At 50.1% G+C, this 12453-nt stretch overlaps 1 protein-coding gene across 1 annotated transcript in view; it reads left to right on the plus strand.

The window, feature by feature from the left end:
• LOC125953688 (mucin-21) overlaps positions 1-12207 on the plus strand; it is a 20782-nt gene extending 8575 nt beyond the window's left edge. The window contains exons 2-6 of the mRNA XM_049683398.1: positions 1681-1865; positions 1963-2035; positions 2696-4033; positions 4363-4535; positions 11779-12207. Coding sequence (XP_049539355.1) covers positions 1681-1865; positions 1963-2035; positions 2696-4033; positions 4363-4529 — 1763 coding nt within the window. The 3' untranslated portion in view covers positions 4530-4535; positions 11779-12207. The remainder of the gene's footprint in view (positions 1-1680; positions 1866-1962; positions 2036-2695; positions 4034-4362; positions 4536-11778) is intronic.
• The last annotated feature ends 246 nt before the right edge of the window (positions 12208-12453 follow it).

Raw genomic sequence — 12453 nt, forward strand, 5'->3', positions numbered from 1 at the left:
TTCTTGTCGGCTGTTGTCGCTGCCGCCACTGCTGCTGCTGCTGCTGCTGCTGTTGAATATGAATAGCGAACCACAGCAGCAGGCGGTGTGTGTGTGTGTGTGGACACGAAAAGGAGTAGTGGTCTCCTGTCCTCGAAACTTCGCTGCCGTAACCGAAGTAGACCATCGCCTGCTGAGATGCTCCGCAGCGCGCAGCGATGGCTGGCTGCTAAATTTACTCTCATCCATTTAAAATGTCCGTTCCTTCGCAATCCTAGAAAGGGATGAAGTCCCAGGCCCAAGTTTTTATCGCCCGGCGTGCAAACAATGTTCCTCCTCCCTCCACCCACTCTTGTTTGTGGGAGCGCCGAATGAAGAGGCAGAAGAAGGAGGAGGTGCAGAGAGTTTCTTGTCATCTTACGTACGGTGTGTGTGTGTTTGTGTGCCGTGTTGGAAATGTGTGTTTATGGTATTAAAGAAGGAAGGAATGAAGACATCCTCGAGCCTCCTCACCACCTGGGGAAGGGGTTGTGTCCCTCGGTTTCCTCCAAGTCCAACGTCCCATTTGACTACATGTGAGCTCCGAGAGGTTTTTGAACCTCGAACACACACACACACACACACACATACAGACCAGGAGTGGTCGTTACCGACCGGAACCGACATTCCTCTTCTTCTTGTGCTCGCTGTCATTTGCTGGCGAAGCAACAAAATGGGATGTTCCGGTGGGATGACGGTTGAGGCGGTTAGTTCAGGAACAGCCTTCGGCGGAACTCGTCGACTTCGGTCCTGTGCTTCGCAAGATACGCTGGCCCGCTGGCCCCGCTGGCCCCGCTGGACGCTTTTGTCACTTCGCACTTCCGCCTTTTCGCCACGAACCGCATTCCCTACGATTCGAAAAGGCGTCGCCCGTTTTTCTTTCCCGATTGTCAGCTGTCTTGAGTAAAGTTGTAACGCCACCGCGGTTGCCGGCGTTCCCTTTTGCCGTTTTTGTACGTTGTACGGTGGAAGTCAGTGGCCAGTGTGCCCCCAAAACACCCCGGAACTCTTCTTCCCCGGTGGCCGCGGCTTTTATGGCTTTTTGTCGTTGCGCTGCGCTGCGAGTGAGAGTTTTGCTTCGAGATTTCGTTTTTCCTCCATGAGCCGTTGCCGGACTTCAATTTTCATCGCTCGATCGCTCCTCGCCGTGGCGCGTTGTCTTTTCATAATTTCATTGTTCCAGCAGTTCGCCTTTTTGGTGGAAGGATGAATAATCATCATGGTCGTCGTCCTGGCCGTGGCAAGGAACTGTTTGTGGCATGTTTGGTTCGCGTTTGTTTGTTTGTTTTTTGCGATCCTTTGCTCGCTATTTCTCTGTCTTTTTGCACATTTAATGTGATCCTTTCTGTGGTCTGCTCCGACCTCGGAATAAGGGAATGGCAGAAAAAGGGACCAACTCAAGTACCAAACCACGGGACGCTTGGCTGGGCTTGGCGGCCCCTCCGTTTGCGGGGACAGTTCAATTGCAGACGCTTTTCATAAATTATGTCACGAGCATCGTGGGGCATCTTAGCAGGCGCTGGCGCAGTGGGTAAAACATATGGAAAAACCATCGAGGCGCCACTACTGTGTGTGTGTTTAATGTGTGTCTCTGGTGCAGTCCTGCTGGAAAATGAAAAATGGTAAAAAAGAAGTTTTCTCTTCACCCAACCCAACACACAGTACCGACACACTCGCTGGAAATGGATCGCTTCCGGAACAGCATCGATCTGGATGCGGAGCAGACGGAGGCACGGTACGATCAGGAGATGCTGTCCGACATCATTAACGATAACGATCGTGGCGAGCTGCAGAAGAAGGCGGAATCGTGCACGGTCGACGACTACAAGTACGACCACGGCCAGAAGGTAAGTCCGAGTCCGGAAGAGTGTTTGAGGGTTGCCGTAATGAAGTTAGAGCACTACTTTTTTACACTTTGTTGTTTCGCTTTCATCTTTCACACAGATTCAGCGGCTCGATCCGTGCGAAATCTGTCTCTGCATCGATGGAGAGATCTTCTGCTGGTGGAAACAGTGCGGTAAGGCTTGTGATAGTTACGGAGAGAGAGAGAGAGAGCGAGCGAGTGAGGCTAGTGCTGCGCACATTACAGCACAGCAGATAGTGGGATAAGCGGCGATAAACGTCCAATGCAGCCCATTATGCTGCAGCTACATTTGTGCAATGGACAATCATTTATCGGCGCACCATAAATTAGCGATGGCGATGTTGCAAAAATAGCAAATCCAAGGCCCCCACCGAACGAGGTCATGTTCTAAATGTTCGATTGATTCGCTATTTATCTCGGAACAACCGCTCCGGACTATTATCCGGGCGAAAAAAGAAGGCATTCCAACGTGAAATTAATTATCGTAGCTACATGGCTAGGCCGGCCCTCTCTGTGCCGTGGTGTCACTTAAGGTAATGGCAATTTATGTCCAGCCGGCGGTCGGACCCGATTGTATCGGGTTCCGGTGATCGGAATTCCGATTTTGGCAAAACTCCAAACCAACATCCTCGCTTGGGGCTGTCGCGGTAAATCGATTGTCCATTGTGTTAGTGTGTGTGTGAGTGTCACTGGTCGAAAAGCTAGCTTAGGATGTACATGTACTAGCCTTCCACTGGTCGCGCTCTCGAAATCTAATTAATCCCTTGTGTTAATGGTCCTTCGCTCGATATCCCGATTACCATCCCCGAATAGATGCTCAAACGAAAGCGATGCTGAGCTCTGGCGACTCTGGGGAGCAGAGAGATCCCGCACCAGCCAACGGTCAGGATCTGACTACCACCAGCAGCAGCAGCATCACCACCAGTGTACCACCGATGGCGACCGATGGGTTCGGTTTCCAATCGAGAGGCGCCGCCGGACCCCAATCGGAAGCACCCGGATCAATGGCCGACAGTAACGGTGGCGCGACGCGGCTAATTGTGGCCGACACGCTAAGTGAATTCACGACGACCATTAGCGTGACCAGCACGGTGGCCATCGGTGCACAATCGAACCACAATCCGATCGATGGCATTCCCAAGAGTATGCTCAGCTTCCCGCAAACACCACCGATCATGATGCATCGTGCCGTGGTCGTGAAACCAACGGAAGCTGGCCGCAAATCGAGGGGTGGTGCAAATCGCGGTTCCGGTAAGGGTAAGGCCGGTTCCGTGGGTCTCAAGAAGGGAAAGAATCCAAAGAAACTTGGCGTTTCGGACCGGAAACCGACGGTTTCGATCGCTAGCGATGCGTTGCCCGATGCCAAGCAGATGCCGCAGGAGCAGCAGCAACAACAGAACAGTGGAGAGCAAACGGACAGTCAGTTGGCTAGCCGGGAGCAGCTATTCGGTGGATACGGTTTTGGGATGATCCGGGAACCTCAAGATTCGGGTATGGCACGAAGTCGAGATCACGATATCGCGGCACCACAGCACTACATCATCACCTCTTCGGGCCACGTGGAGATGTTTGATGATGGTCCGGGTGGGCTCGGTGGCCCAGAAGGTCCGGGTATCCGGGATGTACTAAGCTTCGATGGGCGAGTGTCGTCGGTCGTTGCGCCCGTTGAAAGCAACGAAGATGATGACGACGACGACGATGATGATGATGATAATGATAGCGATGGGGACGGGGAAGATGGTGAAAGAGATGGAACCGAGAATGATGGCGGTCCGGTTGCACCGGCCATCATGCTAACGACCAACGTTACCCAGGGCGGTGGACTCGCTGCTGGTGATGGTGCTTCATCGACGACCACGACCACGATGCCACCGAGTGACCGACCATCGTCCGTGATCGACATTCTCAACTCGACAGCGATCGAAACGGACTATGGCGAGGGTACGAACCATTCGGAGCTGATTTACCCGGAAGTTCCGGCTGTCTACGGTGCTCGAATGGTAGATGCTGGTGGTGGTAGCAGTAGTAGTAGTAGTAGCAGCAGCAGTACGTCATCAACTCCGACGACGACAACAGCGACGACGTCGGGCACAGGAAGCGCGTCGCCATCGGGCACCTCAGCATCCTCTGAACAGCATTGCATTGTGATGGGTAAGTAGATCTTCCCCCGCGGGTGGGGCGGGACGACGACCACGGAAACGGTGAGGAAGGTTCGGATTTGCAAATCAAATGTCTGAGTTCCGGGAGGGGAGGGAGAGGACGGACACAACCACATACAGACACAAATGAACCAATCTCCTGATTGAAGGGATATGTTCTTTTGAGGACTGGGCCCCAGGGGGGACATTCACACACACACACACACACATTGGTGGTTTGCGGATATTGATTGCTGATGTCGTGGCCCTCCTCACCAGAACATCCAACTTATCGGTATGCTCTCTCTTTCTATCTGTTTTTCTCTCTCTCTCCTTTCGCAGGTGTGACGTATCCGGTCGGTGCCGTGCTGAAGCAGGAAACGGGCAACTGTTTGCAGTGCGTTTGCGTATCCGGACCGGAAAACGATCCTTCACCGAGGGTTACCTGTACCCCGCTCAACTGTCCACCCCTGATACTGCCCGACATACTGGACGGGGCCGGCTTCTAGGCGCTGGTATGTGGCCTGTCGATGATTGAATGTTTCCCATTTTTTCTTTGTTTTTTTTTGTGGTACTGTTTTCGATTGGATTGTAAATTTGAATATCTTCATTTTGATGGATTACGTTGTAGTACGACCGTTATAATAGTATTTGCGAGGGTTGCTAGTGCATTTGGCATGGGGTTTCCCCGGTGAATTTCCCATGCAAATGAGCTTTTCACTCGGATTATGCTCACCTGGGTTGGTAACGAATGTAAAATGGTGGTGCTTTCTGGCGCCAATGTCCAATGGCGTAATGGAGTTAGTGACATTTACATCGATTATCGCTTCCCCATTATCATCGAAAGCGATCGAAGGACAGGCGCAAAAGAGCCCGGAAAATTCGGAAAACTCAACAGCTTCAATTGGCTTGGAGTATATAATTTCTTTTCCCCTGCTCCAGCTACGGCATCGAAGCGAAATGCATTACGACGATATTCCGATAATTGGAAATGAAGATGGGCTGCGCTTCGTAGGTCCCTTGCTAGAGGGAAAATTTACCGAAATACTCAGAAGCGCCCCTCCCCGGCCCGGCAACTGCCCCAGGGGCCGGGCACGTGCACGTTAACATCTTTTTCGACATTATTTTAACGGCAAATTGTCTCGCCATTACCTCGTCAGGTGTCGAGGGCGCGTGTCGTTTCACGGTCCAACTGAAGCCTGGCACTCGAGGTCTCGCGAGGCACGGCGCACGATGCTCAAATGTCGAATAATCAAATGTTGATTTGCATAATTTTCGTCTTCTTTCACCCCCCCGGGGGGGTGGGGGTTGGTGTACTTTCACACTCCGGTGATGTCACGTTCCGCGTGGACTTGGGCTTGGCGAGCAAAATGGCGAAATTGATCGCTCGCACAGTACGCACACACACACACACGAGTTACAATTATGGAGTGCTTCGTGCGTGTGCGTTAGTGTGCTTCTTGGCATGTTGGCATTTTCGTTGGCAAGGCAACGCGAGGCGAATGAGATTTCTGTTGCTTCGTTTGTGTCAAGTGAGGTCGCATCTAGACCGAGCTAAGCGACCAGATCGAAGCATCCGGTATCGCATTGCCCGTCATCATCGATCCAAGCGAGCATGGGGCGGCGGAGAGGCGTTGGTTGGGCTTTGGTTTTGACATCTAAATCAATAAAATTTCAATTTCCTCTCCCTCTCTCGGATAGGCCGATGGGCCTGGCTGACCGAAACAGATGTCCCGTTGAGGGTAAATGCTGGAAAATGGAAAAGCGGCCACGGCAAACTGCGTTGGAGCCGGGGACGGTCTTTAATTTTATGAATTTTATTTAAACAAGTGGACAGCCAGGCCAGCCAGGCCAGCGCGGGCAACAGAGTATCGCAACTTGCAACGATATTTGCAGTGAATGATGTAAAATGCGCTGCTGTTCTTGTGCTGTCCTGTTCTCGTCACTTGATTCAATTTGCAATTTGAATTTTCATTTGCAATTGTAACGGCCTCGGGGGGAGAGGTCCATTTCAATAATTGTTGATCGTCCGCGTTTCAGTGTTTCATTTGCATTTAACATCAAATACGGTTTTGCGAATGGTGTACACGTTTACTACTCTAGATCAATAGTTACATTCATCATGCGGCTGGTGTCAATATATTTACCCTCTTTTGTTCGCTATTTGACAGTTTCATGAATTCATAACTTTCATATCTTGTGAGTTTAGTACTGTCAATAGCAAATTGAACTATTGATTGAATTATTTACTTTTTTACTAATTATTTTACTTTTTTCGAAACTTTTAAAAATTAATCAATTGGCCCTGGGGATTAAATATTGATCGATCTAGCAACGTTACTCGGATTGTTGCTGCATTTCATTTATCCTTTTAAAGATGGAGCAATGTCAGCCGTCAATAAACCACCAATAAGAAGTGATTGTAAATTATCAAAACATTGCAAAAACTGTTTGAAGGATCTTTTATGAGCAGCGTTTGGAGATACGTATGCTGTTGTCATAACAACGATCACTACATCAATCAAACACATTACATATCGATGCAGGGATTGTAAAGAATTTAACTTACTCGAAGATAACGAATTTTCAGCTACAAAAAAGAAGAAATAGACAATCATTTGAGCCGGAAGAGAACTGGAAACTCCCATTCCAACTCCGCAACTCCGCTTGACCAAATCGAATCGGTTTGGAGCAACAATTGAATGATGGAATTATCCTGCAAATGGATAAACGTCGCTCGAATGTTGCTGGTGCTGGGGCCGGAGGGATGCTGCTACGTACACTTCCATTGCGCCAGTGCCGGACCCAGGCAATTGGATAATTGATGCAGAAAGCCATTTAGCTGGCGCCTGTCGTCCGCCTAATTGCATTTGGCCAGCTGTACGAGATGTGCCCGCGGAGTCAACGCGGAGACACCGACACCGACGACTGGAGTCACCTCCGAACAAATAATCCAGCAGATGGTTGAAATGGGGCATGATGCCGGGAATGCTTTTTCGCGCGAGAAAGAAAACTATTTCGGACGTTCCAGAGAAGGGTGACTTTGATGGACGGTCGCGCACAAATAGTAATTCAATTTTAAACTAAAAAGCGGCAGCTTAAAACGTCGCGACGCGATCTTTCGCGACACCTCGAGTCGTACGCAACGAAAAGGACACACATTGTGGTGGCGGTTCTCAAAAATTATCGACCGGACACGCACACATCTAATCACGGCCCGGGATCACGGATTAATAGCCACACATGTTCTGACAAGCGTTCCCCCTACGGGCGTTCCGGAGACCGGGTAGCGATTGTGATTGACTGACGTTTCGTTTAGAATTCTTTCGCCGGGGGCCCGAGGACCAGGGTACCGTCATCATCAGGCCGGGCGTGCCATGGCATACCGGAAAGTGCTCAGCATATTTGCTCACGGTAATTTCATTAAATCACGCTGGATAATCCGGCTTTACGGGAGCAGCTGCGCCACGGTACCGCGCCGGTCCGGCATGGCAGCAAAATGGTGGGTGACCGGAACCGGGAGGTTTTGTGGCCAATTTAATGTCAATTAAAATGTCGGACACACGCCCAGGCGCTGGCGCATGTTGCTGGCGAACCGTAAATTGATCTTTCAATTATCAATCCGGCGAGCCGGTGACGCTCGGATGACGTAGTAGCCCCGGTCGGTGATGCTGTGTTGTCCAAAGGTGAGGTACAAAGTAATGCACCAGACCGGTACACGTGAGAGCAAAGAAGAGGAATAGCCACGACGGGCGGATGGTAAGCTGATTGATAATTAATGTCCTTCCACACTTCCACACCGAGTGTGCGAACCACCGTTCGGAGTCGATTGTTCCGAGTAATTACGGGAGTAACGGACGGACGGCTTGATTAAAACTCGATACCTACCGACCGACCGACCGACCGACCGTTCGGGGTCAGCGGCTGTGGCATCTACTCCCTTTACAACCAGCACTATTCTCCACACTACCTATGACGGTGTAAACGGACGTGACGCCATAGTTGCGCTCGATGGAGTGCAAAACGGTCAGCACAATATTTTGGGACTCCCGGACCCGGGCACCGGTTACTAGGTTTGGGGCCGTTTTTGGGAGTTGGGTTATTAATTATCCATCGAGAAACCCGCCTGTTGACCTTTGAGCTCAAATCGTTGAGCATCCTTGATTGATAACTCGCCTGCTGGTGAGGGCGGAACCATTGAATGAGTAACGAGCAAGACCTCAACCACCCCCTGGGTCGCGGTCAGGGCGCCCGTTGTGGAAACTAACCTCCCCCTCCCCTCCTCTGGCCTTTGGCCTCCCGTGAGGTCAGCTGGGAGGGTTGAAAGATGAGCGTAAATTAAATTATTCTTTAACAATAAATAAGTTCATTAGGTGCCGTGATCCCTTTCTCCCCTGAAAGCTAAGGGAGGAGGATAAGGGACAGGTGAGTTGAGGGGCTGAAAATAATGGTCCAAGTGGCCATTTTACATTTATCTTAATTACAACCATTTAAATGCTCTAGGTCGAGTCGCATTGTCTGGGATTGGTTGAGGTATTCATTCGGCGAGGTACTCCGAGGTGGTATTGTCGGCGGCATCCAATGCAATAGCCCGTATTGGTGTGATTGTTATTGCAGCGAAAGGATGCTTGATTGTAGCGATGGTTAAATTGTAATTAAAATCAATTCAAAGTACCGCTTTTGCTTTTCAATTTTTCCATCCTGCACACACACCCCTATCGAGCCCGAGAGATGTCATCAATCAATCAATTGTCAGTGTGAATCGTTCAGCAGCAGTATCTGCACAGTGCACTTGCCCACACGCACCTGCGTTTCAGCTTGATAATGGGTAATTAAACGAGAGATTATTCAATTAGCACAATGCAGTGTGCCGAGCACATAAATTGAAAACTCATTGCATCGCTCGTTTTTCGTTTGCGTTATTCATTAGGTTGAAAATGAGCAACTTCCTGTGATGTTGCTGGCACATTGGGGAAGGGTGTGTGTGTGTGCTTTTGCACCATCATGATGTCATACACACACACTGAGGGCTAGCAGTGCAGCAGTGTAGAATCAATTTCCTGTTCGAAATGGATTTCTGTTGAAATCAGGCTCTTACATCAACAACGTTGCAACAGAGTTCCGACCACAACATCTACTTATGGTAGAAGCATAAAAAGGGGATGTTGTGGCTTCGAATGCTGAGGTTTATGTTCCAATTTTTCCAAAACCAGTACCACAAATCTTGGAACATTAAAGCAAGCATCTGCAAGCAGCAACAGCATAACAACCACCGGGCCAGTGAAAGCAATGCCCGCATATGGAATGTAGATGGAAAAACGTTGAATTATCCTTGACATGCCATATGTTTATGGACAGCGATAGCGATACGAGCGATACGGAATGATTGAAATTGAACCTAGAAAGGGGGAGTAGTATATCCCTGTATCTACTCTCTCGCATCGCGGCCGTCTTGCAGCCGGTTGGAAAATTCCCTTGGCCTTGGCGTAACCATCACAATCCGTCCTATCGGGGTTGTTATTTCACGAGATTTCCAGCCTCCAATGGTGAGCTCTGGGTATATCCTTTGCGAGGCTGGCAGGTGGGTGCGCCATTCGCATTACATCAATTCCTGTCAAAACCAGAGCCGCGCCATCAATGCCAGCACCATGCTGGTACCATGCCGACCATTCCGAGCAGCGACCTGAGCCTCTCCTAACTCTACCCGCATTCCGGCCGTACCGGGGAATGGAACGGCGGAATTCATGGCGTGTGCGCGGGCCCGATGCGCGAGCATCTGATGATCTTATCTCGGGGGGCCCTCAGGTCTCATCATTCCCCCCCGGAATTTGGTGAGGCAAAAATGGCGTTTCGTTGGAATGGCATGCAATGGGAGGCGTGAGAGGTGTGGGTGGCATCCCTTAGGAGGCTCACCGATGACGTTGGACTGAGATACTGTGTAAATTGGAAAAGCCGAATTGTTTCGCCAACCTTTCCGCTGCGAGCAAGGATCGCTGGATCTTAGAAATGGTTTGGTTATCGACGGGGGCCATCCCAAACCACAACATGGCGGCATGATTGGCGGTAAGCCATATCGTTTGACAGCTGGCAACCTTCGCCGGGAGCCCCAAAGTGATAATACAGAGCGCGAATGAGACGACGAGCGAAGGCGAACGCGATGGCGAATGTTCGGTTTTCCGGGAGCTTATCGATGTTCTAATGGATGTCGGGGTGGTTTAGCAATGAGTGTGATAAGACGCGATGTATGAATACGCCACTGCTGCTGCTGCTGCTGCTGCTGCTACTGCTACTGCTGCCGGCGCTAACCTATTCCTGACGACTCCCATTACGAGTGGAATGAGTTTTCGTGTCGATGAGTCCGAGATGCCGAGGTACATAATTCTGGGAAGGATTCTGTGCGATAGTACAAATGCTTTTACCGAACTCGTTCCACACTCGGTGTCGGTGATAACGCGCTCTCGATGTCGAAGTCGGCCAACCATTTCATCCCGACATGTTTGCTCGATTTCATCTTCTGCGAGGAGGACCGATAATGAGTGAAAGCGACAAGCGCGATAAGCGAATGGTGCGTATCCTGTTCGCCAATTTGTTCGCCACCGTGAGAGCGGGTGTCTCAAAGTTTTCAAGTCTTGGTCGTCGTCGTCGTCGTCGGTTACGGTTCGTTCGTTTCGCCCCGGGCCGCGGCCCGAAATTAATTCGCCATTTTTCTGCCGGCGCCTTTCCGCTCGATCGCTTCCGCGCTGGTTGTTAAAAGTTGGTGCGACATCCCATCCATGCGGCGGGCGGGTGGGTTGATAACGATGATATGCGGCGTACAGTGAAGTGAAGCGTGTTTTTTGACGACGACGACGACGACGACGACGGCGACGACAACGCGGATGAGCGTGTATGGATTACAGTCACCGAGAAAACGCGAAACAATGGGAAGAATGTTTGAAAAAGATTCCCTTCTCGAACAAAGTAGGCGGTGGCAAGGTGCTGGAAGTGCTGCCAGCCACGTTGCCAGCGTTGCTATGCTCTAATGGTATCCGACATGGTTCAAGTGCACCTAGTGCGCTGATGTGCTGATGGGATCATCCGTTCATCGGTGTTTGCAGTAGCCCCTCGTAGCCGGTGGAAGGAACTCCGGTGGTTAAAGTTTGCGTTAATTAAGCAAAAGAGGAAATATTAATTTCACAAGCTAGAGACGGGCATTACAACGGTGCCGCGGGCCACTTGGGGATGAATGGACGGATAGAGCGGTGCACTGCCCTTCAATGCAATTTTTTTTTTCTATTTTGAGTTAGTTATGAATTAAATTTCTTTTTGTTTAAATACATTTTTTAATACAATATCCTGTAGGTAGTATTCAGTATTCTCAGAAGGATATTTGGCCCCGTGTGTGAGGAGGGACGATGGAGAAGCCGATACAACGCGGAGTTATACGCGTTGTATGACGATCTCACTGTCGCGCAGCGCATGAGACTCGCCCGGCTTCGGTGGGCTGGGCATGTCATGAGAATGGCAGACGACGACCCAGCCCGTAAAGTCTTCTTAGGCCTTCCGGATGGACAGAGAGGGCGTGGTAGGCCCAAATCGAGATGGAGCGACGGTATCGACATTGACGCCAGAATAGCAGGACTACCGACTTGGAGGACGACGGCGCTCGATCGCGAGCGGTGGAGGAATCTTCTTTGGCAGGCCAAGACCGCTCGTCGGTTGTAGCGCCGGATAAGTAAGTAGGTAGTATTAAAGCTGCTTTTATTATACTCTCCACAGGTCGCTGCTACAGAGTAGTGAAGGTGTAGAACGACTAACGGTTGAACATGGCTCGACGTCAAGAACATGGTATGCGGAACGGTAGCAGAACATACACAAAAGGGACACACCAAACACGACCACACACATGCTCATAAACAAACAAACACAAACACACACACAGAAACACATGAAGCATACTAGAAAATGTAAACAGGGGAAAATGATAAAAAGTGGATCAACATATTTAGCGTAATATCCGGTAAAAAAAAGGAAAATAAGGAAAAAAGTGGGAAACGAACGTGAAACACACAATAACCTAGGCAGGCCGTGCGGGCTAAACGGAACGGAACACTGCAAGCAGCATCGCAGCAGGAGGCCCAAATGTAATGATCGATTTAAGAATTTACCGTAGCATAGAGTTTATCTTAGTGGCGGTGTGAGGTGCGGCGGTGTGAGGTGCGGCGGTGTAACTTACTGTAGCCAGAGTGTGATGTGTTATGTGTTATAGGAAGGACGCGTTTCTGCTTCTTCTGCTACCGTCTCCTCATTTACTGGATGTGCTACCCTGCGAACGAATGCCCCTTTCTAATATGAGAGAGCTCAGAGTAGGAACAGTTAGTTCGTAACAATGTAATGCGTTGCTAATTGCTCTCGGAATCAATAATGCTGTATCGATCCATTGCCGTTGGTGCG

This window comes from Anopheles darlingi, chromosome 3 (genome assembly GCF_943734745.1).
Source record: "Anopheles darlingi chromosome 3, idAnoDarlMG_H_01, whole genome shotgun sequence".
NCBI lineage: Eukaryota > Metazoa > Arthropoda > Insecta > Diptera > Culicidae > Anopheles > Anopheles darlingi.